This window comes from Ochotona princeps, chromosome 21, assembly GCF_030435755.1.
Source record: "Ochotona princeps isolate mOchPri1 chromosome 21, mOchPri1.hap1, whole genome shotgun sequence".
Lineage (NCBI taxonomy): Eukaryota > Metazoa > Chordata > Mammalia > Lagomorpha > Ochotonidae > Ochotona > Ochotona princeps.
Genome location: NC_080852.1, coordinates 15,350,929 through 15,374,552, shown reverse-complemented (window position 1 = coordinate 15,374,552; position 23,624 = coordinate 15,350,929). Strand labels below are relative to the sequence as shown.

At 42.7% G+C, this 23,624-nt stretch overlaps 1 protein-coding gene across 6 annotated transcripts in view; it reads left to right on the top strand.

Moving 5' to 3' along the window:
* ATXN7 (ataxin 7) overlaps positions 1 to 23,624 on the top strand; it is a 109,798-nt gene that overhangs the window by 31,710 nt on the left and 54,464 nt on the right. For 3 of the 6 annotated variants that reach the window (XM_058678912.1, XM_058678911.1, XM_058678909.1), the window contains exon 4: positions 21,878 to 21,982. The exons of 1 other annotated variant lie outside the window; for it this stretch is intronic. In XM_058678912.1, the coding sequence (XP_058534895.1) occupies positions 21,878 to 21,982 (105 nt within the window). Of the gene's footprint in view, positions 1 to 12,075; positions 12,178 to 15,948; positions 16,071 to 21,877; positions 21,983 to 23,624 lie in introns of those variants that run through there. 2 more of the 6 variants (XM_058678914.1, XM_058678915.1) reach the window with 2 other exon arrangements.

Genomic DNA, 23,624 nt, shown 5'->3' with positions numbered 1-23,624 from the left:
TTATGTGTTCTGTGGAGTGGGACCCTGATTAGACATTGTGGTTGCTTCACTGATAAATCTTGCACTGAAAAGGCTCCTGCTATCTAACTGTTTTGAAAATTATCAGTTGTCCCAATTCATTTGCAGCTCATTGCTGATGCTATCTACCTTCATACCAAAAAGCCAAAGACAAATTCTTCCAGGAACTGGGGGGAGTGTCTGAAAACCAGCCTCCTGTAGCCTCTCCCACCTCCCAGGGCCTCTTCATTCCTGACTAGGCTCTGATTGAGTCTGGCTTGAGTGTGGTCTGCTCATGTTTTATTGCTTCTGGAAAGGGGGTTTCGAGGGAAGGAATTGCTTGGGTATTTGGGTTCTTGGATTTGGCGGATGTTTATGCTGTGGGCATCACTGAACCAGCAATGGAGAACTCATGTTGGGGAACTTCTGGGAAAGATACCCTTTATGAGAGGTTGACTAACTCGCTTTTCCAGTATGTTCTCTCTGGCTTCTTATAATTACCCAGACTTTCACAGGGACTTAATGTGTGTTGCACAAAAGGACGAAATTTCGAGAATGCAGTCCCTATTCCTCAACTTCTTGTAGACCTTAGCACCTTTTTGCTTTAGTTTCCTGGTAATTTATGTTGATTAGATTAGTGTTCCTCCTCAGGGTCCTTCATAGGCTGCTTGAATTAGTCTTGACCTTGATATTGTTGACATTTGGGGACAGATAATTCCCTACTGTGGGAGAGTGTTGCTTTGTGTAATGTTGAGAAATCTCAGGCCTCTACCCCTGGATTCCAGTGTGACAAACAAAACCGTCCCTGTGCATTGCCAGTAGATCCTGGGGGACACAATGGCCTCTGCTTTGAGAACCACAAGTCTAATGCATGGAAAGCCCTGGGGACAGTGCCTAGCATAGAGAAATATGTTTCCTCCGTGTTTGATGCATGGTAGGTGCTTAATCAATATTTGTCGAATGGATTTTATCTTTACTGTTAAGGGAGTACTGGCTCTTCCTTTAGCTGTTACATTGTGGAAGAGACTGGAAATTCTTGAGCCGATACAGTAACTAAATTCCCTGGAGTGACTACCCATTGGAGCACAGCCATGCTATCTTGTGGCCCAGTGACACTGTGAAGGGTCGGAGTAGGCACTGCTGCCTGCCTTTGGTACCAAGATGCCCAGTACCTCATTTTACCTTATTTCTGAAATCCAATTGGATTGTAACCTTGAAGGATATGCTTAAACATCTTTTTTTCACTCATAAAGTAATATTGGCATACATTTGGTGGCAGCTTTGTGGTTAAGCAGTGTGGACATTCTGTAAATGTCTGGGGTTTGCAGCTGGCTTGAAAGCTTTTTGCTGACAAAGGCTACTATTGTCTCATGTCCTCCTCAGATGCTCAGCAGGCTACATTGGCTTATCAGACACAGGAAGGTATTCCAGAAAGTTCATGGAAAAGGAAATTAGAATGTAAGTTTGTTTTTTGAAAGAGTTATTTGTTATTTGAAAGGCATAGTGACAGATGAGGTGTTTGTAAGTAGGAGAGGGAGGGAGAGAGAGAACTAGCTGGAAAGGGAGAAAGAGCAAGCCAAATCATTTCTCAAAAACCTTTAATAGCTGGGGTGGGCCAGGCCGAAGCTGGGAGCCCTACGTTCCATCTGGGTCCTGCACAGGAGTGGCAAGGGCCCTGACCCCTGGGCCATCCTCCACGGCTTTGCAAGTGCGTGGTCAGGGAGGTGAATTAGCAGAAAAGCCAGGCCTGTAACCAGCTTCTTACAGGTTATTGGTATCCCAAGTGGTAGATTAACATGTTGTGCCAAACACTGGCCTGGTAATTTTATTTTGGCTTCAAAATTTTCAACTCAGTGCACATGAGACGTCTTCAAAGAGTTGGTGAAAATACTCTTTGAAAAAGTATTGATTTCGGGCCCGGCGGCGTGGCCTAGCGGCTAAAGTCCTTGCCTTGAACGCCCCGGGATCCCATATGGCCGCCGGTTCTAATCCTGGCAGCTCCACTTCCCATCCAGCTCCCTGCTTGTGGCCTGGGAAAGCAGTTGAGGACGGCCCAAAGCTTTGGGACCCTGCATCCGCGTGGGAGAACCGGAAGAGGTTCCTGGTCCCGGCTTCGGATTGGCGCACTCCGGCCCGTTGCGGCTCACTTGGGGAGTGAAACATCGGATGGAAGATCTTCCTCTCTGTTTCTCATCCTCTCTCTGTATATCCGGCTTTCCAATAACAATAAAATCTTAAAAAAAAAAAAAAAAAGAAAGAAAAAAGTATTGATTTCAAAAAAGTTTTTTTTTTTTTTTACAGCAAAATAAGCTTGCGTTTTAATTTCATTCTTCAACAGAATCTTTGAAGTGCCTTCAGTCTCAAACTTTTATATGGCTTGCACTTTCCTGTGTTCTGTAATCGTACCATTAACCTGCCTTTCACATGTTTTGTTGTTTTTTTTAAGATTTATTTATTTTTGTTGGAAAAGCAGATATACAGAGAGAAGGAAATACAGAAAGATCTTCTGTCTGCTGGTCCACTCTCCAAGCAGTCTCAGTGGCTGTAGCTGTGCTGATGTAAAGCCAGGAGCCTCTTCTGGGTCTCCCACATGGGTATAGGGTCCCAAGACTTTGGGCTGTCCTTGACTGCTTTCCCTAGTCACAGGCCGGAGCTGGATGGGAAGTAGATAAGCTGGGATTAGAATCGGTGCCCATATGAGATCCTGCCTCATGCAAGGCAAGGACTTTAGCCACTAGGCTACCGTATTGGGCCTTCACATGGTTTTGAATCTTCGTATGGCTCAAGACAATGATTGATTCTCATTGATGATACCGGTACGAACAGTATTTGAGATGTGTGTGTTGCAGTAGTCACTGCTTGGGCCATGCAGACTGGTTATTTGGCTGTCTTTTTTCTCCATTTGCTCACTGTGAAGATGAATGTGTAGCACAAACTGTGTGATGCTGCTGATGAGACGTGTGTGTGGTAGGTTGCATCCTGAGTACTTGAGCTTAAAACCGTACGTACTGGAAAGAAAGAAGAAAATTATTTAATTTCCCCCCCCCAATCATTCAGTGCTTAACAGGTGTGAAACAAGCAAGATGTCAGTTACATTAAACAGTGAGTTTGCTCACTGCTGTATGTTTGTGTTGATAAGTGCTTTGAATAGAGCAAGCACACTCAGTTATGCAATATTGATTGCTTTCTCTAATTCAATGTCAGTTTTTTCAATTTTCACAAAGTGTAAGCAGCTCATTTTTCTGTAATTTTGGTATTATGATTTTCCTATAACAAGGTAAGTTGGGGCCAACTACCCTATGTGGTAGAAAAAACCATTTTAACATCAGAGGCTATATAAGACTTAACTGGTTGGCCTCAGTATGAGAAATTTTCAAGGATGATTTTAAGTAACTCCAGGAATCAGCTGATCCTCTCTTCAAGTGGGCTTCACTGTTCAAGACAAATGAACATCATTAGGCATGCCAGAAGGCTGTGAGCTCAGTTGTGTATTAGGTGGGGTTAAATTTGAGGTTATAGAAATAGTGTCTCAGATGCAGAATCTCATAAAGGTGAGATCTAATTAGAAATGTAAGTGATTTGACTTTCTCACATTCAGTCTTTTTTTTTTTTTTTAAAGATTTATTCATTTTATTACAGCCAGATATACACAGAGGAGGAGAGACAGAGAGGAAGATCTCCCATCCGATGATTCACTCCCCAAGTGAGCCGCAATGGCCGATGCGCGCCGATCCGAAGCCGGGAACCTGGAACCTCCTCCGGGTCTCCCACACGGGTGCAGGGTCCCAATGCATTGGGCCGTCCTCGACTGCTTTCCCAGGCCACAAGCAGGGAGCTGGATGGGAAGTGGAGCTGCCGGGATTAGAACCGGCGCCCATATGGGATCCCGGAGCGTTCAATGCGAGGACTTTAGCCGCTAGGCCACGCCGCCGGGCCCTCAAATTCAGTCTTATATAGAAAAGTAGGAGGCAGCTGATGGTAGGTTCTAGGTAAATATTTGCTGATAGATTAACCTCAGATTATAGCATAATGAGAGAGATGGGGTTCTTAGTTGAAATAGTCTGGGTTTACTTTGTCCTTGATTCTTGCAGCGTGTGTCTTGTGCCTTTGACTGGTTGGTGAGTTGTCCTGTCTGCTTGATTGTTTCCCATTCTGATGTTTAAGATACAGTAAAGAAAGAAATCAGTGTCATTTGTTAATTATCTTCATCTGATTCATATGTGTTCTACAACTGAAAGCCATTTAAAGAATGACAATAAAACACATGATAAGAAATCTCAGAAGAGTGAAAATGTTCCTGCCTAGCCTTGCATAATTATTTTTGCTATTTGGTTGCACAGGCATGCTGCCAGATGATGGGGATACAAATTAATTAACCAACTGTTTGCAGAGATATGGCCATGTCATTACTGATAAGCACAGACGTAAATAAGGCCTTGTGTTGTCTGTTTTCTGAAGCGAGGGAGGATAGAAATATGTTAACAAAAATAGACCACAGGCTTTTAGTAGGGGGAAAGAACAGTTTCTGTTCTTATTAAAGTCCTTTTCTGCTGTTGCCACTAAGTGCTGCTGGATGGGTTGAGAAGGAATAGAGTGTGGATTGTCATTCAACTTCCTGAAAATAACTGAATGCTACTAGACGTTTGAAGCCCTGTAAAATAACTTTCATAGTAATTTTTTGTCTGATAATGTGAGATAATGAGGGTTTAGTATGCCAGTGTTGAGTTTTTTGTTGGTGGTGGTTTTTGTTTTTGTTTTATTGGAAAGTCAGATATACAGAGAGGAGAGACAGTAAGGAAGATCTTCTGTTGGCTGATTCGCTCCCCAAGTGACCACAACAGCCAGTGCTGCGCTGATCTGAAGCCAGGAGCCTGGAACCTCTCCCAGGTCTCCAATGCGGTGCAGGGACCCAAGTCTTTGGGTTGTCCTCCACTGCCTTCCCAGGCCACGGGCAGGGAGCTGGATGGGAAGGAAATGGGCCACGGGGACATGAGCTGTGCCCATATGGGATCCTGGTGTGTGCAAGACAAAGACTTTAGCCACTGGGCTACTGCGACGGGCTCCAGTGTTGTTTTAGGTGGCATTACATATAAAGTAGCTTAGGTAAGTTGTTTCAGTACAGTAAGTGAATTTTGTAACATAGAAAGCTGTGTCAATTTTGTGAGGGCTGTTTCTTGCCCTACTAACCTTAAGAAGAAACACTGTAAGCTCCTTAGGAAATACTTGCTGGAGAAAGGAATGGAGCTCTTTGACTACCGACATTGCATCCTGGTTAGGGGCTGGGAGCTGGAGTCAGCTAGGTTTAAGCTTTAGCACCAACCCTATCTCTTGCCCACTGTGTTTTCTTGAGCAAGTTACTTTTCATGCCTGTTTGCTCATTTGTAAACTGGAGTTAAGAATAGTACCTACACCATAGGGTTGTTGTGAGGATTAGGTAATAGAAACCATGCGAGATACTTAACATGCTGTCTGGCCCATTAAGTGCTCAATAAATGTCTCACACCATGGTTATTGTTACTGTATGGTATTTTAAACATTTGCCTGACCTTTTAGTTGGGAAAGCCCTCAGAACAAAACAAATCTGTGAAGAAAAGGGAATTTAACTTGAGGCATCAGTTTCAAGTGTGGCTGCTCAGGGTGTTATCTGCCAGCCCCATCTGTTTGCATTTCGTTGTGGTAAGTTGAGCTTGAGCACCTTGTTTAGGTATGTTGACTGGTTTCCCCTGGAAGGACAGAGAGTGAAACTGTGAAGTCTGAAGCAGTAAACCTGAGATAAGAGCACGCATGATACGTGCTTGTGAAAGTTGCACTTTAGGACTTCGAACTTTGTTTTTTTAATTGAGCAAATGAACCAAACAAACTGGAATTTAACTGTTTTGCAGTGCTATCAAATGACACCTAATCTGTTTAGACTGGAAAGGCCTTGTAATATTAAAAGAGATTAGGAGCAGAGATAATTAGCCAGCAGTTAATATTCCCTTCTCCCCTCTCTTGGTATTGTGTGGCTCCCCTCCTCATTCTAAATGAGAGAAAGGAACTGTATGGAAAGTCAGGTCTAAAGAAAATGAATACAAAAGTTAAAACTGAAATATTCAGAGAGATCAGCATTAAAACTGAAGAAACAATTCCTACTTGAGAGACCTGGTTGCCCACGTCCCTGCTGTTTCCCCCGGGTTGGACCAAATGCTAATAACTGGTGAGGCACTGGGGTATCTATCAGTGAGTGGAGGAGTAGAAGTGGCCGATTTTTGTCTCACAAGCATCACTGAAAATATTAATGTTTATGTATGAGTATGTCAGTGTTTTAGACAAAAATTTTTTAGCACTTTTTAGATAAAATTGCCTTTAGAAAAAGTAAATTCGGTTGAATGTAAACACTGAATGGTCTGACATTTATACACAGTTCTCATTCTAAGAACTACATTGTTAATTTCTGCATAATTTGTAATTGACTCTATACATGCTTTTATCTTTTATCTTTTTTTTTGAAGGCCAAGGTAGTTTTTGTTTGTTTTGCATTTGGGAGAGATATAGTTTCAGAACTCATAAAGCATTTGTGTAAAATTAGGGAAGAATCTTCAATATGGTGGCTTGCTTGCTATTTGTCCTGGGAGTTTTAGAGGCACCTGGAACACATATGTCCAAGTATATGCTCCTCATCTTTGAACTTGGCATTTGTCCAGGATTCTTTCTCAGAAACTGGTCCCACCCACCCATCCTGTTCTGCAGGCTGGGAAAATGGCGTCATCCTCCTCACCACCCTGCTAGCCAGGCCATTTGCAGGGCACATCAATAGTTTCTTCTAAATATCTCTGAATCCTTTCTCACTGCCATCACCACATCTAAGCTGCTCCAATGTCCTTACCTATCTGTACTGCTGTAAGCAGCTGGTGACCTGCTCACTTCTGCTTTTGAACCATATGCCTGCCTTTTTCACAGCACTGCCTGAGTGATTTTGAAACTAATAAACAGTCTAATGTGATGATTCCTCATTAGAATCTGTCTGTTAAGCACTTCTGAGTGTCAGAGTAAGGACCTCCAAAAACCTGCTCTGTAAAAGCACTGAGAATGCTGCTAGAATCATCAAAATCAACCTTCTCACAATTCTAAAAATTAACCAGAGGCCTCTAAGATCTGAAAAATGGCTAAAGCTCTTTGAGTACTGTGAACTGCGGAGTGTCATAACGTGCTCCATTTCAGCCTCCCCAGCTTCTCAGTAACATCATAAGACAGTAGCTGTGAAAGACGGCCAGCAGTTACAGGAGGGGACAGAATGGGTTTGGTTCTTCCCAAAATGCGATTTTTTCACTGTGGGACTCGTCGATGACTTCCTAAAAACTGTTTTTGAGGCTTGTCTTTCTCTGAGCTGAGAGCTCTTTTGTGTCTTCTTACAAGAGTGTATGTGTCAGATTTTTTAAAAAGAAAAAAAAACAGTAGCTTTTGGGATGATAATGAGGTAGCAGTACCAGATTAAGCTGACAAGAGGCTAACCAAAAAATTAAACAAAAAATGATGGGAAATGAGATGTCACTTGACAGTCTAAGAAAATTCTCACACTTTCCTAAGAACCTGAAAATAGACATGCCTTGTGTAAGGATGTGCGCATGCCCAGGGAAGACGTAAGAAGTCTTTAATCTCTCACCCCTGGCTGACCTTGAGCCACTTTGCAAACAAGAAGTGAAGGCTAGGGCAGAGTCACAGTCTCTTAGGAAAGGCTGGGAGACTTACTGGTTCAAGGCATTTAAGGAAATATGTCCAATAATTAACTTACCTCTCAACTCACTGAGCAGGCATTTGACTGACCTCACGTGGTGGAGAATACAGACAGTTCACAGTTAGTTCAGCAGATAAACAAAACAAACAAGGATACAGTGTTGTGATAGAGTGGGGAAAGCTGCCACTTTCCTGCTAATGGTCTGGAGAAGCAGCTGAAGATGGCCCGAGCTCTTGGTCTCATGCACCCATGTGGGTGACTGGGAAGAAATTCCTGACTTCTGCCTGTCTAGGCCCTGACCATTGCAGCCATATTTGGAGTGAACCATGAATGGAAGACCACTTCATCTTTCTCATTCTCTTTCTCCCCCGTCTGAAGCTCCTACAAATAAACAAGTATTTTTTAAAACATTTGTTTATTTTTATTTAAAAGGCAGGCTTTCAGATGGAGAAGCAGGTTTTCCATCCCCTGGTTCATTCCCCAAATGGCTGCAGTGGCCAGAGCTGGGTTGATCCCAAGCCAGGATCCAGGGGCTTGATCTAGGAGCTTGTTTTGGGTGTCCCATGTGGGTACAGGGACCCAAGTCATTGGACCATCTGCTGCTTTCCTAGACCACAAGCCAGGAGCTGGATCCAAATGGAGCATCTGGGACATGAACCTGGCACCCATCTAGGAGGCCAGCACCACAGGTGGCCCCTTTACCCATTATGCTATAGCGCCATCCCCAGTAAATTCTCAGTTCTCAGTGTTTCTTGTGAAAACCTATAAGAAAGCTTCACCAACATATCAGTGCATCAGATACTGTAACATACTAAAAGTCTTATACACCCACTGTTCTAGTGAGATACAGCCTGAGGACACAGAGCTGATTTACCATAGAGCATAGTAGGCATTCACTGTGGGTTTGGTAGACAGATTGATCAGAATGAAACTGATATACTATTATATGGAAATATTTATGATTAGGTCCAGTTTATGAGATTATATTTTCAGTGCTTTTTAAACATAAATGGAAATCATTTAGTAGTTGTCAAATTTGATTTGTTGAGTCTGTGTTGGGTTCTGAAATTCTGTGTTTTTAACCAAGTTTAAGATCATGGACTAGTTTAGCAAGGTTTTATTTGAGGATGAATGTTGAACTCTGTGTTCATAGTGGCTATTAAGATAGACAATAAAGTGTTTTGCTTCTGATTTTAGGTAATACGAACTGGTACTTTGCTGTAGTTTCATAACTAAATCCTAAGGTTTGGGGGGCATGTTGCTAGTAAGATTTCTAGAGATTTTACAAATATGAGCTGTTTACATCTTAAGTCATCCCCTTAAGGTAGTTGTGAGAGATACACATCTCTAGTTTGGTACGTTCATCACAAACACGTGACTGCTAGATCATACTCAGCTGTGCTGTGAAACAAATAACAAGTTTTATGTGATAGTGAGGACTAGTCGGTTAATTTCCCTTTTCATCTGTTGCTAAAATATCAAAAGGATATTTTTGTGTATTCTTGTATCCTGTGATTTTTTTTTTGTAAGTTTTAGAATTTTTTTTTTTTTTTGGTAGATTTCTTGGTATTTTTAACATAGACCTTCATATTATATCTGTAAACAGGAACAGTTTTATTTCTTCCTTTCCTGTCTGTATGTATTTTATTGCCTTTTCTTACCTTATTTCTCTGGTTAGAACTTCTGGTAATGTGTTAACTAACACAGAGGAGCCTAACCAGTGTTTTCCTGATCCCAGCAAGGAAGCCTCTATTCTCTAGTAAGTATCATGTCAACTGAAAGGGTGGCGGGGTGTGTGAGTTTATATACTCGTCTTTGAAGCTGAGGCTCCTTCTATGCTTACCTGTTTGCTTTGTTTGTCGTAATGATTATTGGATTTCATCAAGTTCTTTTCTGTACCAGTTGCTATGACAATAGAATTTTTCTGATTTACGCTGTTACATTGTTTTTCTTTTAAATGTTGACTGACCAGCCTTTCTTGTGTCTTTGGACTAAAATCAGTCTTGTTAGGTTTCTTTTCAAAGAACTGTTTTTTTTTTATTTCATTAAGTTTTCTGTTTTTTCCTCCATTCTCAGTTTTACTGATTCCTTTTGTTCTTCCTTCTGCTTGCTTTGAATTTTTTCCCCCTAGCTTTTTAAGGTAAGACTGATATCTTTTTCCTTATACATGCATTTAATGCTATAAATTTCCCTCTCAGCACTGTGTTTGCCACATCCTACAGATTCTAACATGTTGCTTTTTTTTATTATTATTATCATTTTTTCAGTTTTATTTCTTTCAGGACTTTCTGAGCATTTGAAGTGTAAGTTTAGTTGTCACATGTTCATAGATTTTATTTTGACCTTTGCTTTCTGGTTTGATTCTCTTGTGGTGAGAGAGAGTTGGTATACTTTTGCTACTTGTAAATTTGTTGAGATGTCGTGTTGTGTACTACAGTGTTGATAACTGTGGTAGCCCTGCCTGCCTTTCTTAAATTTGGTTTCCCAGGATTTTGATGGTTTCCTCTTCTGTTCTGTTTGAAGCATCGGATATCAATTTCAGTGCAATAACAACAAATGTTCTTGTGACTCTTACCTCTGTAGAAGGTCACTGTGGTAAGACCTGGCATTTATGCATGGTGGTAAATGTCTAATAGTAAGGTTTTTTATGTAGTTTTTTGGCTCTCTGGTTTTCTGTTGGCTGCTATTTACTTGAAATCTCTTTTAAAAATGATTAATGAGGGGACTGATATCATTGCTCAACTGGCTAGTCCTCCACTTGCAAGCACTGCGTTCCATTTGGGCTCTAATTCATGTCTGGGTTGCTCCACTTGAGGCCCAGCTCCCTGCTTATGCCTAGGAAGAGCAGTGGAAGATGGCACTAAGCCTTAGGACACTGCATCCACGTGGAAGGCCCAGAAGAGGCTCCAGGCTCCATGCTCCTGGCGTCAGATGACTCAGCTCTAGTTGTTGTTGCCATTTAGGAAGTGGCCCAGCAAAAGGAAGATCTTTGTCTCCTGTAAATCTGCCTTTCCAGTAAATATACATAAATCCTAAAAAAAAACAAAAGAGAGAGAGAGAAAGGAGGGATTGTGGAAACAGACTATCCATCCGCTGGCCCAGTCTGCAGGTGTTGGTGAGTTGGGAACTCCATCTGGATCTCCCACAGCGAGAGCAGCAGACCCAAGTCTTTGAGCTGTCAGCGCTACCTCTTAGGGCACACATTGGCAGGAAGCTGAAATCGTGGGTGGGGCTGGCACTCCAGGCACTAAGATAATGGCTATGGGAGTCCCAACTGCCATCTTAACAGCTGTGCCAGATGCCTACCCCATCACTTCTTCAAATTCCAGTATTTATTGATGTTACTTATTCATTTGGCTCACATTCACATGGTCCCCCTGACCACATGTTTTGCTAGGTTGCAGATAGAACTTTTTATTTCTAGGTTTGGTTTTTTGGTTGGTTCTTTGGGGGTTTTTGCTTTGTTTTGTTTTTTTGAGGGGTGGTCTTCTGTTGGTTCCATCATTTAACATTTTGTGATCAAACAAAAGTCCAGTTCTGTTTCATTAGCAGAGTTTGTAGGAGTTTGGGAGACATGCTTATGTAGGGTAAAAACAAAATTATTTCTTAGCTTTTCCTGAGACTAAAACCTGTTTAGCAGCAATTAAAAACTGAAAATAACTATGATACAAATATGTTTGATAATATGATAATACTTTAGATGACCAAGTATTGAGATCATTAGTAGAGATAAATTTGGTGCTGACAGCAGTAATACTCCAGTTAATGTGAAAAGTAATCTTCTACATACCTTGGGTTCCTTACTGTGTGTCCCACATAAATGGGGGTGAACGTTTCGTTACTTAGCAAGACTTTTAGTGGCAGTGGGAGCAGATGGTGTAGAAGTACCTGCAGGTGATTCCTGTGAGGTAGGAACGGGTTGGCTGACGTTATGAAACTGGAGATAAGGGCAGGGACTAGCCAGAAGAGGCAGAGAGGATCTGAGGCCAGCATCGAACCAAGGGGGGGCTGTCCCAGTGAGGAGATACAGCACACACTGAGCACTCGCTGGTTCTTACATCTCAGCTGCCCCACTTCCTGGCTCTTTGATTTAATAGCTGGTCGCCTCCTTTTTTTTTTTTTTTTTTTTTCTCATTTAACTGTTTATTAAGTGGGAATATTGATCCACAGAGGTAAAGTGAGTTAGTACCTTGCATTCTGGCTGAAACACAGGAAGCATTCAGTAACATAAGGCTTAACTATTTTTACTATATGAAATACCTTCAGAAAAGTCACAGAAAAGACATTTTGCTAATCTATGTATGAATTAGAAAAAAATGGCCTTCGGATACAAATAATTACCTCTTAATTCTGTTTTTCCATAGACTCTTTGGAACTCTTTGGAATATCCTCATTTGTATCACTACTTTCTTTTTGAGGGACGGTGGAGCAGTTTGTTGTGATTTTTATTCATTGATGTATAAATAGTAAGTAGAATAATGCCTAGGCATAGTTACCGTTCATGTGTTTAATCAATATAATGAATAATTTAAAAAGTACTTGCTGTAATACCTGGCACAGAAAGTCCTGGATGCTGTTACAAGTGGTGGTGGCTGAAGACTAACAGAGATTGGAAGCAATGGCAGTACATCCCACCAGCAGTTTAGGAATTCCCCCCGGCCCCCCAAAAAAGGAAGAAAAAGAATTGTAATGGATGTTAATTTTCCTGATACTTTGCTACCCAGTAATAAGAACGTGGACTCTTTGTAAATGATGTAAGTATCTGTTAATGTCTACTGTCATCCCTATGTTACTGATGACTATACTGACACACTCTGGTGATTGATAGAATGGGGTTTGAACTCAGCCAGTCTGAGTTCAGAGGCTGTTGTCAAATACTTTGAGAACTGTCTGTGTCCTGGGTGCCATGATGTGCAGATGGGACCTTTGTCCTCATGAGCTTATATCTTCATGTGGGAGAGAGCCAAATCACAACTACCAGCTAATGAGTGATGAGAGCACATTTTCTGAAGAGATCGGAACTTGCCTTAAAGTGGACAGTTGGAAGGAAGGTCTTTCCACTGAAATGTAAGAAGAGACCTGAAGCCAACCAGCAGAAGCATTCTATAAAGAAAAGAACCAGAACTGACAAAGATGCTCAAATAGGCTTTGGTGTTACTGTCCAGGAAATCAGAATGCCAGAATGGACAGTAGAAAGACAGACTCTTAGAGGCTGCAGTTTTAGCCAGAGTCTTGTGAGTACTGCTTCTCAGTCTTCATGTGCCAGAGGACCCCTAAGTGGGTTAATTGGGTCATGAGACGTAAAGGATTTAAAATCAACATTGAGATTACTGGAGGGTCTTGGGAGGGGAGTGTGCCTCCAAAGCACAGTCATTTTTAGTTCTAAGACCAAATAGCAGTGGTGGGAAGGTGATACAAATGGCTCACACTTTGTGTGGCAAGCATTACCCTCAGTATTTTCTGCATAACTCCTTTAGTCCTTCTAGCAATCTGTGAGGGAGGTATTATGACTTTAGCCACTGTAGATGAGCAGGTGGAAGTATAGGCATGTGACCACATGCTGCACCTTTAACCTATGTGCTCTATTACAGTAGCTGACTGTGTTCTTGTTGTGCTTGTTGTGTTTCCAAACTTTTGTGCCTCTGCTTTAGCTGCAGTGAAGAAGGAAGGAACAGCACACCCATCACTGCATTCCTGCTCTGGCTTGGCATCACGTCCATCATCTCCTGAGCTGTTTGTAGGGTTGTATGGGGCCTGCATTCAGACTGATTTCTGTAATCTTCATTGTGCAGGCTCCTACTGTCTCACTCTGTCAGTGTCTCTTTCTGTCACATATGACTTCCTTGTTGATAGTCTTGTCCTTCTCTGCGCCTTGCAGGGTAGCACCACTGGTGGCCCTGCCCTGCTCTCCCCTGGCCTGCATGGAGAAGTGTGTGATCTGCAATGGGAGTATGAGGCTTCCTGACAGTTCAGCTTATGTTGTAAAAACATAGTCTGTTGTTTGGTATTTATATGAATTACCTGTGAGTTTATTTCAATTTCTGTGTGATTTTGTTTTCCTTCTTCCTTTAGCTAACATTTATTGAGTGTTTACTACAGGCTCAGCATTGAGTGTTGCGTAAGGATTAATTCATTTAATCGTGTAGTAATGGTATGAGCCTACGTAGTTGATGCTAATGGTTTTGTGCAAGGACAAAGAAAATGCATCTCAGAGAGGCCAGATGATTTATTTGAATCCAAGTCACTTGACTGCAGAACTGCTATTAACTAATCCAAGGGGCTTACTTGAAAATAGGGGACTTGCAAAATGTGTAGATTTCAGAATCAAATTTTACCTGAATCTGCCTCCAGGTGTTGGATCTTGTGCTCGAGGAGGATTCTTGAACTTGAACTTTGGTCTCACTGAATGGCATATCCAATTCTAGCAGATGACCATGTGTCATTAAATGACATAAAGGCATAATTATAACCTCTGGCTTACGATAGCATCACAGGACTTAACCTTAATGTTTTAATTACTGTCTGTCAGGTAATACTTAACATACACTTAGGAGCTTTTTGTCAGGAACCACTATGTACTACCTATAGAGAAGTGAATGAGACAGATGTGGAACACAGTGGGAGGAGAGTGCAGCTCACACAGCTGGATGGAGAGCCACAGATGCAGGATTGTTCTGTGTAGCAAGGTTAGGGGACTTAATTAACCAAGTTTTCAGAGAAGTGACAGACTAAGACGGGATGAAATAGATATACAAGTCAGTGACAACCTGGGTGGTGGGAAGGGCAAGGGTGGAATGCTATGACAGGAGAGAGCAGTGTGTGCCAGATCAAAACCAGCACTACAGAGCCATATACAGAGAGGCACACCAGGATGTTTAGGACTTGGAAAGCCACATCCAGGATGCTAGTTTTCATCCCAAGACCAAGCAGAAGCTACAGAAATATTGTAGATGCCTGTCACTGCTTAGACATACCATGAGAGCTCACTTCTCAGGTCTGTGTTAGACAAGGCAAAGAGTTTGCTTACAAACAGGATTTGGAAATTTTGGTTATTGAGCATTCAGTCATAAGTCATAATGTCAGTAAGTGAAGCCCTGGCAAGAAGATACAGATGGCATGAGTACTGTAAGACATGGGAATCAATTCGTGGTTCATGATTGTGATTGCAGATTGAGAGGAGGAGCTTTCTGTGCATAGGGACGATTGGGGCCAAAAGGTGGGGCTGTGGTAGAGCCAGGCACATTTTGGGGTGCTGATTCCATAGAGCCAGAAGCAGATCCACTCACGCTGGGAGCAGATTGTTGGGGGGCCTTGCTTGCAGAGAGGCAGACCAGACGTTGAAACTCTACTTTGAAGTCATCAGGGTCTTCAAGAAAAGGATTTATTTTTCCTTTACAGATGGTGGCTCTGGCCTCAGCATTAGGGAGGCTGGACCAGGGAGAAACTCGGGCCCTATTGAGATCTGCCTAGGCGGGTAGCAACCCCTTGACCCTGATCTTAGAGGCACTGTCTTGGAGAGGGCTGCTTGTAGAGAACACTGGAGTCCAGTAGACCTGGGGTCATACATTGGCTATACTGTGCAGCAGCTTATGAAATCTCAATTTCTGTGTGCCCAAGTTTCCTGAGCAGCACAACCAGGGATACATGGCTTGGAAACAAGGCATAAGCACTTCCTTCTGCTGGGTACCCTTTTGAGACTTTGTCTGTGAAGGAGCTACTGTGATCATCATTCTTTGAAAAATGAAGGAACTGAAATTCGGAGAGGATACAGAAGTTTGCCAAGGTGTCATTCCTCTTGACTCAGGGAATCGGGATTCAGAGTGAGCCAGTGAGAGTGGGCAGCTAACTGAGGACGGGAGGGAGTGCTCTCTTGAGGAGATAGTAGTCAAACAAGACCTCATGTCAGGAATGTACTAGGCTTTAGTGAAGAGTGAGGGCAGGTCCCACGACTGCATCTCTGAGAAATAAGAGGTCTGTGTGCCTGGAAAGGAGCTAACCAAGGAGAGAGTTGCAGGGGACAAAGGAGGTGTGCCCTGAGGGGACCTAGCCAACGAAAGCATGGCAGGGGACAGAGTGTGAGAGGGTGCTGGACACATATCTGGCAGGCACTTGGGGGCTGAGGTAAGGGCTGGGATTGTGCTCCAAAGGGAGTGGGAACCCTCTAGAGAATTGTAAAGAGAAGAGTGACATGATATGGTAGGCAGTTCTAAAGTCTCCCTGGCACTTGTGGAGGAGATTAGAAACCACTTAGGAGACTTCTCTAGTCCACGGCAGAAGTGCTCCTGGCTGGTCCTACTGCCGTTGCTGTGGCAGCTGAGAGAAGTAGGCAGAGCTTAGAACTGCTGGAGCTCTGGTTGTGGTGAGTGACAAGAAGATAGAGATGGCACTGGGGTTCAAGCTTGAGCTACTAGGGGATGGATGGTATGCTTTACCTAAACAGAGAAAGGTTGTTAGAGGGCAAGGAGCAGATGTGAGCAAGAGTGAAGCTTTTGAAACACAGGTTAGGCATCCAGATGACAGTGTCTAACAGGCAGTTGGATTTGCCTGTCCGGATAAAACTGAGCAGCAGTCTGGATTGGAGAGAGATGTGGGCGTGGATGGCATGTAGAAATTTGGGATGTGTGGGAAAAGGGAGACGCTCAGGATATTCCAAAGGTTAAATCCTTTGCTATGTCGTTCAAGTCTCACTGTTAAGCACAGTCCTCAAAATGGAAATAGCAGTCCCAAAGGAACCAGATACATTTGCTGTCCCTATTTGAGGAATGGTTTCTGGCAAGGAGCCTGCCCTCAGTATGTGACTGTGGAGTTTCCACACACCTGTGCTCACATATCCATGTACCCAGCTCTTCCTAGGATTCTGGTGCCCTTTCTGGTGTGGGGTACAAAAATCCTACATGTGGGAGCCAAGTGACTCAGATTCTGAAAAAGATGTAGGGCTTAAACAACAGTGATGGTTTTCCTTTGAATTTAGCTCAGACTCCATGAGTAAAAGTCCAATTTAAAAACTTTTAATTACTTCCAAGTATGTAATTAATGGTGAGTTATAATATCTAAAGTGGGTTTTGTAAATATTTAAATCCTATAGTGAAGTCATTTTTAATAGCTCAGTATTTTCTGCTGTAAATGAAGCTTTTCCCTCTGCCCTGGCAAGATCCACGTGCTGATAGGGACAGTGATTATGACTGTATGCCCTGAAAGGATTCAGAAGCATGCCTGCTGTCTCTCACACAAATTATGTCATTTCTCTGTGTTGCCACAACATTCCACACTCCGTTCCTGTTGCTAAGGCCTCTGGAATGTTCCAGTGCAGAAAAGGGATATAGAACTCTATGGGGGTTGGGGGGGCATTTAAATTGTTTTGTTTCTTCTAGCTTACTTCCAAATAAGGATATCTGAAGATAAAGAACTTAGAAAACTAAAGTAAATGTTGCTTTAGATTTTCAGAACAGAAACTAGAATTCTTTGGGTGATGTGAACTGGATTTAGGTGTACCATTTTTCTTTCAGTAGGGTGTGTGTGTGTGTCTACAGGCACGTGTGTTTCAGGGAGATGGCAGCGTGTTGCTAAAAGATTAAGAACTAAATCTACAGCTCACAAACCTGAGTCATCCTTGTGCTGTTTTCCTGCTATATATTAAATAGATTGATTTCTCCACAAATAAAAGGAAGATATTAGTGCAGGATTATAGTTAGAAATGAGGTAAACCACACAAAAATGGCTTAATAAATAATTAAGCCCATTAATGATGAATGTCAGCCATGTGTCATTGTGACTATCATTACTGTCATCACCCGTTGCATACAAACTGAAGTTACTGAGGAAATTGTGTTTACGGAAGTCTACGTCCCTGGTCCCTTAGAGAGGGACCTTTATCCTCCTAGGATTGTTTGCTGCCAATCTCAAAAGACATACAGGAAACAGGGCTGAAAAGAACCATTTTCTGTTTAAGCATCATTGTAGCAAATTTGAATCCTTTTTGCTTGAAAGGATCACTGCAGTTATATTTTCACAGTTGCTTCAGTTTTAAAGGGATAGGGAATAAGTCCCCAGAAGTATGTTATTGATGTATTTTAAACAGCATTGCTTGATGTTAGTTACTGAAGAAAACTATGACAAGCCATTGCATCACAGAGATTGTTGGACATTTCATACTTTTCACTTATAAGTTATGAATATTACTATATTCTATAATATGGAGTTTTCCTTACTATAACTCCTTTTGGAGGCATATGGCATTGGGGGTATATGGAACTTGGGACAAACTGCTTTAAATGTCTAAGGATGAAACATCAAGAACTGGCCGTAGGAAGTAGCTTATTGTGTTTGTGTGTGTGTATGTGTATGAAGCAGAGAGAGGCTGCCTGCCATATAACCTTTTGCCTTCTCCCACATGTACTATATTTAACTCCATGTGGGCATGCTTTCAAGGAAAGTAGCACATTGTTTGACTCTCATTTTTTTTTTTATTAAATAATTAAGCTTAGTCACAGAAGTCAGCTGTGTGTTGGAAGCTTCTAACATTATCTAATCAGTTTGTGCAAAGGCTGAGGTCAGTACTGACATTTCGTTTTTATTGGAGTGGGAATCCTGAAGGAATAATTACCATTCCTGTGTTTTCCGCAGGACAAGCCAGATCCAAGCCATCAAGGAGCAAGTGTTCTGGTGGGACAGCTGAAGCTGATGCTTGTGACACCCATCAGAGCACTGGTTCAAGCCCTGCATGTTCTACTTCATATCTAGTTCCCTGCTAATGCACCTGGGAAAGCAGCAAGAAATGGCTCAAGTATTTGGGCCTTCGCTACCGTACCGGAGACCTGGAGATCTGGGTTGCTGGTTCTGGCGTGGTTATGCTTTTAGGCCATTGCAGCCTTTTGGGGAATGGGCCAGCAGATGGAAGATTGTGTCTGACACAGGAGGAGAGACAGAGAGGAAGATCTTCCATCTGATGGTTAATTCTCCAAGTGACCGCAATGGCTGGAGCTGAGCCAATCCGAAGCTAAGAGCCGGGAGACCTTCTGGGTCTCCCACACGGGTGCAGGGTCTCAAGGCTTTGGGTCATCCTCCACTGCTTTCCCAGGCCACAAGCAGGGAGCTGGATGGGAAGTGGGGCCACCGGGATTAGAACCAGTGACCATAGGGGATCCTGGCGTGTACAAGGCGAGGACTTTAACCACTATGCTATTGCGCTGGGCCCCAAATAAGCAGTTTTTTAAGATTCATTAGTTTTACTTGGATATCAGAGTATCAGAGAGAGAGGGACAGGCAGAGTCTATCTGCTGGTTCACTCCCCAAATGGCCACACTGGCAGGAGTTGTGCTGACCCAAGACAGGGATCCAAGATCTTCCTCAGGGACTGTGTCATTGGTGCAGGGCCCAAGTCCTTGAACCGCATCCTCTGCTGTTTCCACAGAGCATAAGCAGGGAGATGGCAAGTGGAGCAGCCAGGACTTGAACTGGCACCCATAGGGGATGCTGGTGCTGTTAACAGAGGACTAGCTTGTTATGCCATTGTGTTGGCCCTATAAATCACTTTCAAATAAAGAAATCTTAAAAACAAAACAAAAACACAGAAAAAGATATTGTAGACTTCATTGTGTATCAGATCCAAATCTCAGCGTTGACTAAGTCCTCCTCTCCGTGAGTCTGTTTTCTCTTTACAGTGGAAGTCATGGTGCCTGTGTAGATTGTACAGAGGTAGAACGAGGTGACATAGAGAAGCGATGCTACACCTGCAGCTGACTGTCATGTTGGATCCTGGGATAGGTCTCTCGGCCTGCTGGCTGCCCATAGTTCTGTGAAACAAGTCGAAAATCTGAGCTCTACCCTTGTGTAGATAGGAGATGTGTAACTTGATATTTGACAGATCTTTTTAAGATTATTTATTTGAAAGGCAGAGTTACAGAGAGGGTTGATGAGTGTGTGTTGTGTGTATGTGTATGAGAGAAAACACTTCTAATTGCTGGTTTATTCCCCTAATGGCCAGAACTGGGACAGCTTGAAGCTGTGAGGCTCATCTGGGTTTCTCACTTGGGTAGCAGGGGCCCAGACAGGTTCACCCTGCATGACTTTGGCCAGGGAAATAGATCAGAAGTCAAGCAGCCAGGACTTAAACTGATGTTTATATGGGGTGTACTATGACAGCTTAGTCCAGTGCGCCACAGTGCTGGGGCCTATTTTGTTTGATATCTCCCTTGATCAATTTATTCTCTCTTTAAAATCACCAAGGTCATCAAAGCTGTGAGAAAGCTTTTATAGGCTTTTTTGTTTTTTAAAAGAGGACATTTATTGGGCCCAGTGTAGTGACCTAGTGGCTAAATCCTTGTCTTCTATGCACGGATATCCCATATGGGTCCCAGTTCATGTCCCTGATGCTCCACTTCCCGTCTGGCTCCTTGCTTGTGGCCTGAGAAGGCAATGGAGAATGGCCCGAGGCCTTAGGACCCTGCACCTGTGTGGAGATTCTGCAGGAGGCCCCTGGCTCCTGGCTTTAGATCGGCTTGGCCACTTGAGGAGTAAATCAGCACATGGAAGATCTTTCTCTACACCTCTCTGTAAATCAGCTTTTCAATTTAAAATAAGTAAATTAAAAATCTTTTTTAGGGCCCGGCGGCGTGGCCTGGCGGCTTAAGTCCTCTCCTTGAACGCCCCGGGATCCCATATGGGTGCCGGTTCTAATCCCGGCAGCTCCACTTCCCATCCAGCTTCCTGCTTGTGGCCTGGGAAAGCAATGGAGGATGGCCCAATGCTTTGGGACTCTGCACCCGCGTGGGAGACCCAGAAGAGGTTCCTGGTTCCCAGCTTCTGATTGGCGCAGTGCTGGCTGTTGCGACCAGTTGGGGAGTGAATCATCGGATGGAAGATCTTCCTCTCTCTCTCTCTTCCTCTCTGTATATCTGACTTTGTAATAAAAATAAATAAATAAGTAAAATCTTTTTTTTAAAAAGGGGGGGTTATTTATGCATTTATGTACTGTGAGAGAGGTAGAGGAGAGGGGAGAAAATAACAAGAACTTGCATCCACTGGTTCACTCTCCAGATGGCCAAAGTGGCAAAGGCTGGGCCAGTCCCGAGACAGGCGTTTCTTCCAGGCTTCCACATGCATGCAAGCATTCTAGCACTTAGGCCATCTTCTGCTTTCACAGGTGCATTAGCAGGAAGCTGGGTTGGAAGTAGAGCATCCACGATTTGAATCAGACATCACTGCATATAGTGACTTAACCCACTTCACCAAAGCACTGATTTCTGAAATTAAGCCTTTCAGGAAAAGATGCTCATAAGCTTTTTAACAATCGCTCCCCACCCTTTAGGTATGTGGTAAACTAAAATACGTATTTGTCAATGTAATATAAACCCAACTACCATGACTACCTTATGCATTTGCAGGTACCCCTCAGTGGTACATGTAGTGCAAATGCCCAATTTTGAAATCTTTTAAAAGTCTAAATTCTGGCTTGAATTTTCAGCTCTCTGCTATATTACTTCAGTAACTAAATTGCTCACATTTAAACCTTTTAGGGAATCATTTTTAATAGATATCAAGTTATTTTGTTTCCATTTGATATCTTACTATTTTAAAACAGCCAGAAAAGCTTAGATTGTGCCCAGTTATGTGGCTCAAACTGAACTGAACATGAAAAGCTGCCTGTAAACCGAGCACTGAGCTCAGTCTGCCTAGTGATGTCATGATTTACATGAAAGCACTACAAGTTCTAGTGACCTAAAAAATGTGAACGCAGTTTCTTGTTTCCTAGAACTAAGGCAGGAGACAAATTGAGCTCATAATTTCACAAATAAAACTGTTCAGATGTATGACTTTGAGAATTACTGATCATTTTATTATTTCTTTGCAACTTTTTTTTTTCAGAAACATTGGTAGAGTTCCTCAAAAGTTTCTCTTTTGTAACAGTTACTCATTTCTTGCATTTTAAAAATTGAATCTGTTTTGGTTCATAATAATGATTTGGGGTGGATTTTACCTTAACCTTTTACACAGTTTCCCTATATACTGAATTGTGATGGCGATCTGCGCGGATCAGTTTTACACCGGAGTGCTGATTGTCCTGGTGCTGCTTGTGATATGAGAACTTCTTTGAAACATGTTGTTCCACTGCTGCTGGGCATCACTTGGAATCTGATGAGAGAGTGACCCCCTATTTCTTTGTTGCAGACATGCCAATATTTGGTCTCTGTCCAGCCCATGATGATTTCTACTTGGTGGTGTGTAACGACTGTAATCAGGTTGTCAAACCGCAGGCATTTCAATCACATTATGGTAAGTGTGGAACGCTTTTAAAAATCATTAGTAGCAGCTTCAAAAGTAAAGCAGGCTTCAGTAAAGGCCAGTGGTAGTGTGTGCTTACTACATACTAACGCTGTTCAGCAGAAGGCCGACTCTGACTCATCGAATGGGTGAATACCTCTCAGATGTTTGGTATTTTGCGATTTTTTTAAATTGAAAGTGATGTCCATTTTCTGATCATTGCTGAAATTAAACTGGTAAGAGGATGTTTCATGAGATTACCTTTGAAATACTGCATTGAAGCAGTTGCAGGTTGATTTCTGCTGAAGCTTCTGGTTGTGAATTGAGTAAATATTTTAACCGAGTATTTCACATGATGTGGACTCAGGGCCATTTTCAAAGGAAATGGGATCCTGCAAGTAGCAAGTTTAGCAGTTATGAATCTTGTGTGTTAGTTCATTGAAGATCCATGTTGGCCTTTGTTGTTGTCATGATGCTACTTGTCATTGTGAAAGATTTAAGTTTCTGAATATGGGACTTGGTTTTATGGCCAGTTGGGGTCTGTAGTTTTTTTCAGAAATATTTGATTGGCTTCCTTGATTTGAGTCATTGAATATGCTGCATACGTCTGTGAACTTTGTAGGCATTCTCATTGCTGATACTAGTAAAATGTGAGCTTGAGGGACTCAGCGTTGTAGCTTATTGGCTAAAGTTCTTTAGTTGCATGTGCTGGGATCCCATATGGGTGCCAGTTCGTGTCACAGCAGCCCCACTTCCTATCCAACTCCCTGCTTGTAGCCTAGAAAGACAATCAAAGACAGGCCCAAAGTCTTAGGACCCTGTACTTGGGTGGGGGACCCGAAAGAGGCTCCTAGTTCCTGGCTTCAGATTGGCTCAGCTCCAGCCAGTGTGGCCACTTGGGGAACGCATCAGCGAACAAAAGATCTTCCTCTGTCTCTCCTCCTCCCTGTATATCTGACTTTTCAATAAAAATAAATCTTTAAAAACAAAAAAAAAAAACCAAGCCAGAACAAATGTGAGATTTAAATGGACAGATAGGGCCCAGCGTGATGACTCAACAGCTAAATTCTCACCTTGTAGGCTTTGGATCCCCTATGCATACCAGTTGTGTCCTGGCTGCTCCACTTCCCATCCAGCTCCCTGCTAGTGATTTGGGAAAGCAAAGGAGGACAGCCCAAAGTCTTAGGATCCTGCACTCACATGGAAGACCCAAAAGAAGTTTCTGGCTTCTGGTTTCAGCTCCAGCCATTGTGGCCATTTGGAGATTGAATCAACGGACAGAAGATCTTGTCTTTCCATAAATCTAGCCTGCCTTTCCAGTAAAAATAAATCTTTAAAAAAGAAAAAACTGGAACGACAATGGAGTACCTCCGAAGATAATTTGTTTTTAAGAAGTATTCCAAGAGGTGATAATGGAGCTAAGCCCTAAGAGATAAGGAGGCACGTCCCAGCCATAAAATTGGAACCAACACATATGATGCAGAGAGAACAGCCAGGCTGCAGGCCTGAAGGCCTGTGTGGCTGGAGGAGGGTTGTTAGTACAGGGAAACTGAAACCACAGGCAACCACCATTCTAGGCAGAAACCTGATCATTCACAGGTCATGGTCAGAAACCATTCAGTCCTTGGAGGATCCTGTAAGGGAATAACATGTC